General features: G+C 32.9%; 1 protein-coding gene across 1 annotated transcript in view; it reads right to left on the reverse strand.

The window, feature by feature from the left end:
* The window catches only part of LOC102802760 (uncharacterized), a 63882-nt gene that overhangs the window by 20834 nt on the left and 30196 nt on the right, over positions 1-12852 (reverse strand). Inside the window, exons 21-31 of the mRNA XM_085507486.1 lie at positions 10751-10963; positions 8625-8815; positions 7929-8045; positions 7176-7685; positions 6318-6487; positions 5622-5778; positions 4496-4622; positions 3973-4164; positions 3202-3367; positions 1346-1514; positions 222-368 (exon numbers count right to left, since the gene is read on the reverse strand). Coding sequence (XP_085363612.1) covers positions 222-368; positions 1346-1514; positions 3202-3367; positions 3973-4164; positions 4496-4622; positions 5622-5778; positions 6318-6487; positions 7176-7685; positions 7929-8045; positions 8625-8815; positions 10751-10963 — 2159 coding nt within the window. The remainder of the gene's footprint in view (positions 1-221; positions 369-1345; positions 1515-3201; positions 3368-3972; positions 4165-4495; positions 4623-5621; positions 5779-6317; positions 6488-7175; positions 7686-7928; positions 8046-8624; positions 8816-10750; positions 10964-12852) is intronic.

Raw genomic sequence — 12852 nt, forward strand, 5'->3', positions numbered from 1 at the left:
TGAATACTATCAGCATATATAAATAATAATTAATGACTTTTTGTGCAAATAATTTTTCAAAATTAGTTATATACGCTGTTGCTATCACTTGAGCGGTATTGATTTGAACAGACTTCAAACAAACAAATTTGCTATTTATACACTTGGAGGCATTAATCTTTTAATTTGAAAATTTAATTATTAAATAATGTACATTTTATTAAATGTAGAAATGATCTCACCTGGTCAGCATGTGTTCCGACAACAAATATAGGTGCCTTGGGTGCATGTACTGTGATTGAACTCAGCCAGAAATCCAAGCCCGAATGCTCCACTCCAAGACGTATATTCCATAATAGAAAGTATACAGCACGGTTGGAGAGAAAAAACTGAAACAGAAAAAAATAAGCAATGTATGGCAAAGTCCCTGTTAGTTATCAAATGTATACTTTTAATTTGTTTATAGTTATATAGTACTTGTCCATATTGACAGATGTTGCAGCATTGGTAGAACAAAATGGCCACCAGCCAGCTATACAATTTGAACATCAGTCAAACCATGTCAGAGATATGGTTGCACTCATTAAAACAAAATGGCCAATAGTTTTAGGAATAGGTTAAAAATGAATATTGTTCTTATTGGTAGCATATCATATGTTAATGACAGAGGTGTATCTATGGTCGATTAAGGCATATTTTAAAAAATCAGCAAACAGTAATTTCAATAATTCAGTTTTGGTTCAAGTGAGTTTTTATTGGACATACACTTCTAATAGAGAAAATAAAGAATTGTTCTCACAAAAAAACTATTTTTTCATAAATGTTGGCCTTTTTCAGAATAGTTTGGAACCACACAGTGGATATTGTTTACTAAAATCAATGATCAAACATAAAATAATTTAACATTAAGTAGTGCCTTAAATAATTTTTTTACCAATTCTCCCAAGAACTATACTGTGATGTGTTGACTCAGGAACAAACAAAACATCAAAGAAACCAGAGAGCTTTCAAGTTTAACTTCTTGTTTATTCTGCCATTTTTAGTTACACTCACTGCACTACGTTTTACATATCAATACACCCGGGTGATCAGGTGATATTTAAAACCATTATAAAAGTATGTATTCTGACGCATGCAATAAAGCAGTCTCAAAAACGTCACATATACACATGTATATATAGGTTCCAACCATAGAGTAATGCTTTGACAAATAATTATTTATAAATCTCAAGAAGTACCATATTGTAAGTACTACAATGCATACTTAAAAATGTATTATAATAAAAGTACTTTCAAACACGAAATATTTTTTAAAAGTTGTGCTTCTAATAGTGGCATTACTGTATTTTGAAAACGTATTACTTACTTGATGCGTATTGTAGTACACAGTCTGACCTGCAAAATCCCAAACACTGAAAGTGATTGAATCAGTAGGTGTTTTTACCGTCCATGTCTTAATATCGATGCCATCCGTGATAGCTTCACCATGAGTTGCCCTGGTTTGAAAAGAGCCACTCATCAGCGCCCTCACAAGGCTGGAATTCAAAATTTGAAACTTTTGTTTTTATAAATGTGACTTTACAGTAAATAGACTCAGAAGATATTCATATGATCTTACTTTGAAATTTTACCCCGGAGAACAACAAATATATTCATATAATGTTTTTTTGATGAAATCTAAAGCAGAGAAAAATTATGTCTGTTTGGTCCAAAATCAACAAATAAATTGTTAAAAATACAAAAAAAATGTGTAAAAATGTTGCACAAACATATTAGAGGGAGAACTATGGTGTTAAAAGGCAATGACTTGAACTGCATAACAGCCTACAGGTTTCAAAGGTAGAATCAAATAAGCATGAATGTACTTATCACTATTTTTGAATATAATTGATTGATTCACTGTGAAATAATTTAATTTTTCTAGAAAAGGGTTTATTCAGTAAAAATAAAATCCAGTGAATATACCATTTTTCCTATATTTTACATTCAATTCATTAAATATCAAAATAAACTCCACACAAAAAACCAAAACGGCTTTCAAGTGGAAATTAACTGATTGCAAGGAAAGGCATGGTATTTCATTTACTGTAAAACAATTTAATTTTGCTAGAAAAGGGTTTATTCAGTAAAAATTAAATCCAGTGAATATACCATTTTTCCTATATTTTACATTCAATTCATTAAATATCAAAATAAACTCCACACAAAAAACCAAAACGGCTTTCAAGTGGAAATTAACTGATTGCAAGGAAAGGCATGGTATTTCATTTACTGTAAAACAATTTAATTTTGCTAGAAAAGGGTTTATTCAGTAAAAATTAAATCCAGTGAATATACCATTTTTCCTATATTTTACATTCAATTCATTAAATATCAAAATAAACTCCACACAAAAAACCAAAACGGCTTTCAAGTGGAAATTAACTGATTGCAAGGAAAGGCATGGTGTTTCATTTACTGCCAGTGTCAAATAATTTAATTTTGCTAGAAAAGGGTTTATTCAGTAAAAATTAAATCCAGTGAATATACCATTTTTCCTATATTTTACATTCAATTCATTAAATATCAAAATAAACTCCACATAAAAAAACTTATATTTGTAGTTAAAATTTTATCAAAATTCAGCTTGTTTTGAAAAGATGATTTACAATGATTAGAGTAAGTATTCAGTAGTTCTAATTATACCAATACCTGTGTAGTTGAATCAGTATTATATCAAACACCTGTGATCATGATGTTTAACCCTTTGAACAGCAAATACTTTTCCCGCTCAAAATGGGGGAAATTTGTTAAAATTTTTACTGACTTTAATCTCAATTTTAGACCAAATAGACTAAATCTGACATTACTTCAAGTTTTTAAAATTAAAATTCTCATTTAACATTTTCTGTTGAAAAAAAACAGTAAAAATAGAACTTATTTTGTGGATGGTGCCTTGTTAATATTTGATTTTTAAAACTCGGCAAATCCCTCTTTTTAATTTTGTTATAAATAATTGACTCACTGACTCTCTGTGTATGATAGCCCTACCTTTCAAGTTTGTACATTGTTTATGGGGGGGGGGTGGTATTGTAGTGTGAAATCTGTAGATTCTGGAATAATCAACCGAAATCACATTCGACCAAACCCTATTTCATACCATACATACAAAGGGTTTAGGGTAATTTTTTTCACATAACTTTTATTTGGAAAAGTAGGACAAATAAACCTGACTTTACTTGCCTTGTTTTACCGGCTCCACCCAGTCCTACCAGCATGAGTTTGGTTCTCTTACAGGCTACGGAACCAGAAAGTAGTCTTTTGAGATATGCATAGGTTGGCCCGAAACCACGCGATGTGATTTCTTTTGGTGGTGTTCTCAGTGTGGGGCAATGTTGCATGGATATGCCTGTAAAAAGAATGGAATTGTTGCTGGTATAAAAATACAGAACAGTCATGTGGTAATTTCAGAAACTTTAAAATTCACACATCGCTTACCAAGACCCAAAGCGACCTCCAGATTGGTCAGATTGGGAAATGCAGTTAAATTCTTAATGATCGAACTAAACAATAACAAACTAATGAAACCCAAATTTTTCTTTGTAAAACTGCACTTATGCATTGTTTCATCACATATTTCATCCCTGTAAGCAATTTAAAATTAGTTTGATTTGGTGTAAAATTATAGTGGAAATTATAGAGCAAGCAGCCCCTCAGCTGAGATAGCTGTAGTATCTATATGTATAATATCAAAGCAATCAGACCTGTGGTTTTAAACAAGTCGAAAATATCAAAAATGACAAAAATATTCACTCAGATGCTAAGCTCTGCTTGATAAAGTCGACAGCAAAGCTAAAAATACATAAAGAAATACAAAACTATAGGCCAAAATGTTTGTGGGGGGAAATATGGCTTTTAAAGGATTAAGATTCAGTCCCTGATAAAATAAGTGACATCACACCACAGACTAAAAGTAGTGGTAATAGTAAAACATAAATATACTTTGCTACCAACCTTTAAGTGGAAGATTACCAAGTTCAGCAGAGAGAGTCTCTAAGGCAGGATTATTATTTAGACTCAATGTTTCCAGGCTTGACATTCCTTCAATAACATCAGGAATTTTCTTTAAAGCTTGGTAATCCAACTGTAAACTTTTTACTTTAGCCAGCTGACAAATCTCAATAGGGAAACCGCCATGCTCTGAATCTGAAGAGGAAAAAAAACAAAAAAATCTTAGTAAATAACAGAATAATGTATGACAAGAATTAAAGACGATAAATATGAATTGCCAGCTGGTTAGATTGAAAATAAATAAATACCATACAAAGTCTCACTGAGCAGCAAGAAAGTTTCACTTACTTACTCTAGTTTATCTCACACTTAATTTTCACCAATAGTGTATTGCAAAATAATTTTGTTTAATTCTTAGCAATTACATGTAATAGGGAAATTGTCTATTGAAAACATTTTTGAGTAGAACCGTAAATCTACATGAATAAAAAAAAAGTATATTAGAGTGAACTTTGTCAATGACTACCTGTATTGTCACTGATGCCAAATCTTGGAAACATCATGAATATCTTGGCATTCAATGCAGTCACTTCCTTCCAGGACAAGATACCATTGTGATCAACATCGCATTCAGTGAAAAGATCCTGTCGACTCTAAAGATTAAAAAAATAGCAAAGAAAGCTTAGAATGAACATGCTACAATGTCCTGAAGGTATCTCAGGCAATATGTGAAGATAAAATTAATAAAGCAAATATTTAGGAGCATCGATTAGTCAAATATTAATGAAGAAGCATGTAAGGTAATACAACTATGTGGTTTGAGATGCAATCTGTTAAAGCACTCTCAAATATATAGTCAACACAATTAATAAAAGTAACATATGACGCAAGATAAAACAAAATAATTGGATTTTATATACTAGTAGTGAAAGAGCTGAATATCAGCTGAATATCAGATATTAACATCTATGTACAAAGTTTCATTGAAAATTTATTGAGTGGCAAATAAATGAGAAAGCTTGCATGTGCAACTGTCATGGCTACTTATGGTGCAAATTATATATTTAATTTTCAGGTTTGTGAATTACCCCCAAAGTACTGTACACTGGTATTTATTTTCACTATTTGAATGTTTGAGCATATTCATAATCAATGGTTCACATGGGTTTAATTTTAATTGTGGATTTCATCTAAAAATAGCGAAATTAAACCCAGTAAGTGTCTTTACAGTACCAATACCAGTTTCATTTCATTAAAATGGAAATGAAATGGACACCTATTTAGATTGAGTAAGTTATGCAAATTAAGAAATTAATATTCACAGATTTCAATGGAAAGGCATAAAATTTGCGAATTGTAATCCTGAGATACTAACCAAGATTCTTTCACTAACAGATCAATCTTTGGGGCACCTTGGTTGAGGACCACGTACGATGCGTTAAACTTTCATAATCCCATTAGATAGGAGGACGTTTGCATACTCACAAACATTCAATATGCAGTTTCTGTTGCAATATGCCATAACATGATGTACCATCATAAATTTCCCACATAAAAAAGTTTGGAGAAAATTGTGATCTACAATACGTGCAATACATTGTCAGCTGATACACAAAATAAATACTTTTTAAAAAAAAAACTTATTTATTTACCTTTTTGTCAATCAATCGCAGTAGAGTAATATTATCAAAATGTGCATTGTATGCCTCTATGGTGAGAACAGATTTCTGACCAATTTCAGGGAACCATGGTACTCCTCTAAGATCCAACTTCTCTAAACTCTGGAGTTCAGAGAATCGTTTTGGCAGCCTGTGAAAAATTAAACCAATGCTATGAGTGTAAATACTGATTGATCACATTCTATCAAAAGTTGCAAAAAAAATGACAAGAAATTTTCAGATGGAGGTTGCCCTTGAAAAACAATTTGATTAGATTTTGGGAACGGTTAAAATGTGGTTGCCATGGAAACATGATTCTTCACCGTTGCCAGATAGAGTGTTAAGAACATACTTTGCAGCTTTGGCAGAGGTTTATGCTCTGGGAGTGCCCACATATAATTTGATAAAGAATGCTTTGAGAACAATTTCACATTATTATAACAATGGGACATTTAGTTCAAATGGAGCTATATTTATTATGAACATGTATCACACCATGATTTCCTTTCATTCTGTATAATACCTTGGTTATGAAAAGTAAAACAAACAAACAAGCAAGCAAGCAAGCAAGCAAGCAAGCAAGCAAGCAAGCAAGCAAGCAAGCAAGCAAACAAACAAACAAACAAACAAACAAACAAACAAGCAAGCAAGCAAACAAACAAACAAACAAACAAACAAATAAATAAATACCTGCTCAGCTTGTTCCCCTTTATAATTAGAACCTCCAACTGCTTCAATTCACCGATTTCTTCTGGTATCTCCGTTATTTGCATATTTGCAGCCTTCAAGATGGTCAGTTTGGTGAATTTACCGATATTCTTTGGTAATGACTTCAATAAATTGTAACTAATTACCATCACCTGAAAAAACAACATCAATTCATAGCCATAAAGTTAATTTTTAGTTCAGACCGAAAATTCATTTTCTAGCTGCTATTTGCAAATGTATCTATAGCCTAAACATTTTTTTTTAATGTGTTTTCATTTTGGTTCTGTATTACATAGGTATTTAAAAAAAATTTACAGATTGTGCTCTTTTAAAGTAGAAGGATCACATGTAAATGTGTTGGAATTGAGTCCTACGTGATAATAAAAATGCATGCAAAAAATATGCAGGTGATGACTACCTCACTTTAAATCGAAAATAGTCAGTCATATATGATCAGATTAAATAGACAAATCATTTCCAATGTCTTGTATGATTAAAAAAAAACATGTCATATTTTAAAGTAGGAACATCTGTTCTTCAACATTAATGAGTTTTATAAATGTTAATATTATTCTTAATGAAACATCATTCTTTGATTACTGGTTGTGTGTATACTATTTTACAGAATTTAAATTTACTTAAAACTTTATGTTGATGATAAGGAAGTTAGAAATATACACATGAACAGTAAAAACAGCAGTGAAAAACTTTGCTCCCTTGCTGTAATGAGGGCTTTGTCAAATAATTTTTAACAATTTACACATGCTCCGTGTGGGATCTTATCAGAAGCTTGAAAAGCTCTATTTGGCAAAGATTATGTAAAACAAACTTAAAACTCACCACGAGTGTAGGTGCACAATCACTAATATCATCTGGCAGCTCATCTATTCTATTTGCTCCTATATCCAGAACTTTTAAATGTTGACATTGACCAATACCTTTGGGGAACCTTGTCAATTTATTCTTGAAGAAGTTCATATATACCAGCGATGGGAACAGTCTGAAAAAGTCATCCGGAAGCTCCAAAATACTTTGTTCAGTGAAAGTGAGTTCAGAAATGTTGTCGTGATAAAGTTCAAACTTCTCAAATGGGAAGCTGGTTAGTTCTCCAACGAGCATCTTTGAGTATAGCGGGAGGTGAGCTTCACAGACAAATCGCCCCTTCTGAACAACAATCCCATAATCCTGCTTGATTGCACTCTCCAAGTTCTTGGTATTCCAATCAGGTACTTTCATATCTAAATCAGATTCTAACCTTCTGAGCATTTTCTTTTTCATCTTGCTCTTCTGTTGCGGTTCTTGCGTTGGTTGAGATAAATTGTAGTGGTCAAGCAAAATAGAGTCCAAAACCTGTTAAATAAATATGCCTATATTTATACAGTTGTCACATTAGTTGACGTATGTGTAAGTTGTCCTTTAGACAAACATCCATACCACATATGCAATATCATATACCTTCCTGATGATATATAAGTTGCTATCGCAATATCGTTAGTACCCCCCGTAACTCAGAGAGTCTAAATCATGGATTAATTTTGTACTCGTTTTCCCCTGTTAAATCTGGTATAGGCTGGTTTAGGTTTATATACTCACGTTAGGATTCCATTCTTTCTGCTTTTCTTTAAGCATGTTATCTCTATCTGACACAGCCCAGTCTGTGTATATAGTCAGGGCATAAAGATATATCAAATGCTTAATTGATTCCTCAACCTACAAGGCAAGAAATAAAACTTATAATAATATAATACTAATTATTGAACATCTGTCATCGTAATGCCATAATTTACACCGTGCTGTAATTTTGTGGTATTTCATGGGGTATTTTCATTTAATATTGCGACTTCCAAATATGGAGCGATTATGCACATGAGCGTCTCTTAATAATACAAATAAACATGGCTGCCACCAGGGTTTGACTGAACACCACACAAAGAAATTTGCTAATTCTGCTCTAAACTTTTTGGATTTCGGCATTCTCATATTATGAGAATACCTCAAAGTATGCACTCAGACAGTGTTTCTGCATTTCCAATGATGTATCTTTGGTAGGAATAGATGTAGAATAATAAGGTTATTACGAGGATACTGCAAAGTATGCACTCAGACAGATACTTTTGCTGTACTGTCTTCGTGCATACTTTTCGGTATCTCATAATAACCTCATATTATATCACTGCATATGCACAGCACTGGATATTTAAATGTTCACATCACTGTATGGATATGATAGGAAGCAGTATGCATTAATTGTGTTAATAATCTGAAAAATTCATAAAACACTGAACTTACTTGTTGATATGAGACCTTGTCTGTAACAGCAGGGAACATAGCTGAGTATTTGGGTAGCTGTAGCCTACTCTGCATGGACAATGCTCCGTATACAAAGATGACACTATTCTGATACTTTGAAGTTGACAGAAGGTCCATCCCAGGTTCTATTGGAATCCCTGGCTTATCAAAGAAATGCATCTCCTTATATCCTGTAGAAATCCAACATAAAAATATTCAAAACATAGTTGAACTCTGGTGACCTTGCCCTTTGTTATATAATATAATTCCCTTTATCATAGGCTACCGAATGTCCTTAAAAGATGTAAATATCTTACAAAAACATTGGTGCCTTATTTGTTTAATTATTTTAAGGGACATAATTTCCAGCTTTCTTCAAAGTAATTCAGATATTTTAGTATAAAAACAAATGTCTCATTGAAAAAAAAAGTGCTGCATTTAGATGTGAATAGATTCATAAAACATGCAAGATAACAGAAAATTTTAGCTGGCTTTAGTCTAAGTATTTTGTACAGGTGTCTGTAAAAAATTGATGATTCACTGAGACAAATATGAACTGCCTCATTGTGTGACTACTGTATTATATGAAAAGTAAAAAAAAAACACCCTTTATGAATCTATCATGTTGCAAGCTCTGCTTTGTATGCAAATCAACTTAAATAGTTAGTTGGTGTCCAGTGGAGGGAGAAGTCAACAGTACTGTTGCCTCCTGAGAATCTACATCTTCAAACACTGCAATCTTTGAAGTGCGTTTTTAAACTAGTATTATATAAACTCTATCATTCTGTTCTGATAGCTGAAACATATTCCTGTGAGTTTTCATTTGTCGAATGAACTGTTTGTCAAATACAGAATACATATATTTTAGAATAATTTTCTTTTTAAAATGTGGATGAAATGTTTTGCTTTTAATGTATTTTTTATGTATTGTTTTTGATTTGATAACTTTGAACTAAACAGATTTTCTATTAGCTTCAGATCTTGATCAAAGTTAGGCACCCAGTTCATGGAGTGCTTATATTGATTTTCTGACATCTTGTTTTCTGTAAAGATTTTATTGGTAGGTTTGCAAATGTGTATCAGACTGTGCAATCTCTCCATGAGTTGGTTTTGAAACCCAGTATGGGATACTGAGATACATTACCAAGGATATTATTACAAGATAAATCATTTGCTTCATTGAACATATACAACAATGCATATTTCCACTGAGATCAGTGACCTTTGATGTGTATCACCAGTGATCAGTCAAGTAGAAACAGTCAAAATATTTTATCAGATTTTCTCAATTTTTGCATGATATTTTCATACAGGACATCTGTTGTTCAAACTCAGGGAAGACTTTATACTGATGAATAAGGTGACCAAGTTGATAAAGTTTGGAATAGAATTAGTAAAGTTATTATGCACACAATAACAATTATTAACGACAACGACAACACCAACAACGACGACGACAACGCCGGACAAAAATTTTCCCTTAATATACCTTTCCCTTCCATCTTTGATGGTACGGGCAAGGTAAAAATCACATCATTGAATATTGAGGAAAACATTTAATTTATTTATTATTTAATATTCTTGTTTGAATGCTGGGTTTTTGCAGCATGCAGACTACTGAATTCTTTCAAATACACATGTGCAGTGATAGTTACTGTACATATACAGAAACAATCTGCACACAAGCATATTAACAAATTTAATTTTTTCATCAAACAAATATTTGTAAATATTATATAAAGTATTTAATTATCACCATACATTTATAGTGTCAAAGGGAAGTATTAATAATTGATTCTCATCCATATTCATTTTTAATGTGCCAACATATGACTGAGTTATTGAGCAGACTTATAATAGATAATTACGATTTGTCTGTCATTTTAAAACTCGCAGTTGGCCATATCTTAAAAAGGCTTTCACCTGATATATATTCATAGTGCTTATGTTGTTACAGGCTGTATTAATTATCGAGGGTAATACTAGACAATCACGTCACCCGCATCAACTAGCTCTTCGAACAAATGATATTAGAAGATAATGTTACTGCATATTGGTGAAAAACACATTATATATTGCGTCCGGAGTAGAAAAACAGGGTAAAATGTATAGAATACGACACATACTTAAACCATCACATAATAGATGTAATTTCACAGGACTGGTGACGTCATGTACAACTCTCCTGCATGGATGATGTATTAACTTATCGTCTACATTTCCAGGTAAGAAGACAAAGCCACCGTGATTTCCAGCAGTTTGTTTATTAATAGCAGGCACATTTTTGTTCCAGATCTCTTTCCAAGTATCACTGTTCGCGTGAAACTTTTGTATTGTTACTATAAGATAGAAAAAAAAATATCAACGATTAGTGATTCATCTCTCAGAAAAACGAAAATTTCTATCAAGCTACCACTAGTTCATGTTACGTACCCGGTAATTTACTGCAACTAAATCTAATTATAAATAATATGAACAGTATCCTTACATATGCTAAAGAAATACTGGTAACTCGTCAGTTTGAATTTGAGTATGCATAATACATTGATTGTTTTAAAATCCGAGACAACAACTTGAAAAAATTACTACCAGCTGCCTCAAAATAAATAAAAACATTTACTATAATTTATTATATTTTATTAATAACTTTGTTTTATACTCTTTGAATTTTTTTTATTGTATTTTATAATCAAAGTCCTATAGAGGATAGGATAACAATAAAGATTATTATTACACAACAAGTCATTGTCAATGACACGTCCCCGTTCCATTCATATTTGAGTGACATATACATTCAAAGCAGATCATGACCGAAATGCACCTGCATATGTACAACACATTGTGCTAAATCTGAACAAAATCCATCCATGCATGACTGAGATCCGGTTCTGGAATTGTGAAAATATGTGATTTTGATGCATTTTCGGCCTTAAAATGGCCATCATTCCGCTATTATTAAGCAGATCATGAAACAAATGCACATATCTATTTGTGACATGATGTACCATGTGTGTGTGAAGTTTGAACTTGATCAATCCAGACATGTCTTGGATACGGATCCAGAACTGAATTCTTTAACAAAATGGCCGCCAGTCGGCCATTTCGAATTTGATCCGAAAAAAAAAAAAGACGTGCATCAAGGTCCTATTATGTTTAATGTATGTACCAAATTTGAACAAAATCCATCCATGCATAACTGAGATACGGGTCCGGAATGGTGAAAATGTGCGATTTCAATGCATTTTCGGCCTTAAAGCGGCCCCCATTTGGCTATCGTTAATGAGATCATGAAACAAATGCACATACATATTTGTGACATGATGTACCTTGTGTGTGTGAAGTTTGAACTTGATCAATCCAGACATGTCTCGGATACGGATCCAGAACTGAATTCTTTAAAACAAAATGGCCGCCAGTCGGCTATTTCGAACTTGATCCGAAAAAAAAATGACGTGCATCAAGGTCCTATTATGTTTAATGTATGTACCAAATTTGAATGAAATCCGTCCATGCATAACTGAGATCCGGGTCCGGAATGGTGAAAATGTGCGATTTCAATGCATTTTCGGCCTTAAAGCGACCGCCATTTGGCTATCGTTAATGAGATCATGAAACAAATGCACATACATATTTGTGACATGATGTACCTTGTGTGTGTGAAGTTTGAACTCGATCAATCCAAGCATGTCTCAGATACGGATCCAGAACTGAATTCTTTAAAACAAAATGGCCGCCAGTCGGCCATTTCGAACCCGATCCAAAAAAAAAAATGACGTGCATCAAGGTCCTATTATGTTTAATGTATGTACCAAATTTGAACAAAATCCGTCCATGCATAACTGAGATCCGGGTCCGGAATGGTGAAAATGTGCGATTTTGATGCATTTTCGGCCTTAAAATGGCCGCTATTCGGCTATCGTTAATCGGATCATGAAAAAAATGCATGTGCATATGTCCCATATAAGGTGTGATGTATGAGTGAAGTTTGAACTTAATTGGTCCATGCATGTTCAAGATACAGGTGATCACGGACGCACGGACACACGGACGCACGGACGCACACAGGGCAAAACATAAGTCCCCGTTTTCGGACTGCGTCCGAACGGGGACTAATAAAACACACTCATATAACCACTGTCACTGTTTTTGCAAAAATTTACTAATAGCAAGGTGTCACACAAGCAAGAACTTCTCTTATAAACAAGATGACCTGCTATTAGAATTATGA

The sequence above is a fragment of the Saccoglossus kowalevskii genome, chromosome 14 (genome assembly GCF_978046115.1).
Source record: "Saccoglossus kowalevskii chromosome 14, keSacKowa6.1, whole genome shotgun sequence".
Taxonomy (NCBI): Eukaryota; Metazoa; Hemichordata; class Enteropneusta; family Harrimaniidae; genus Saccoglossus; species Saccoglossus kowalevskii.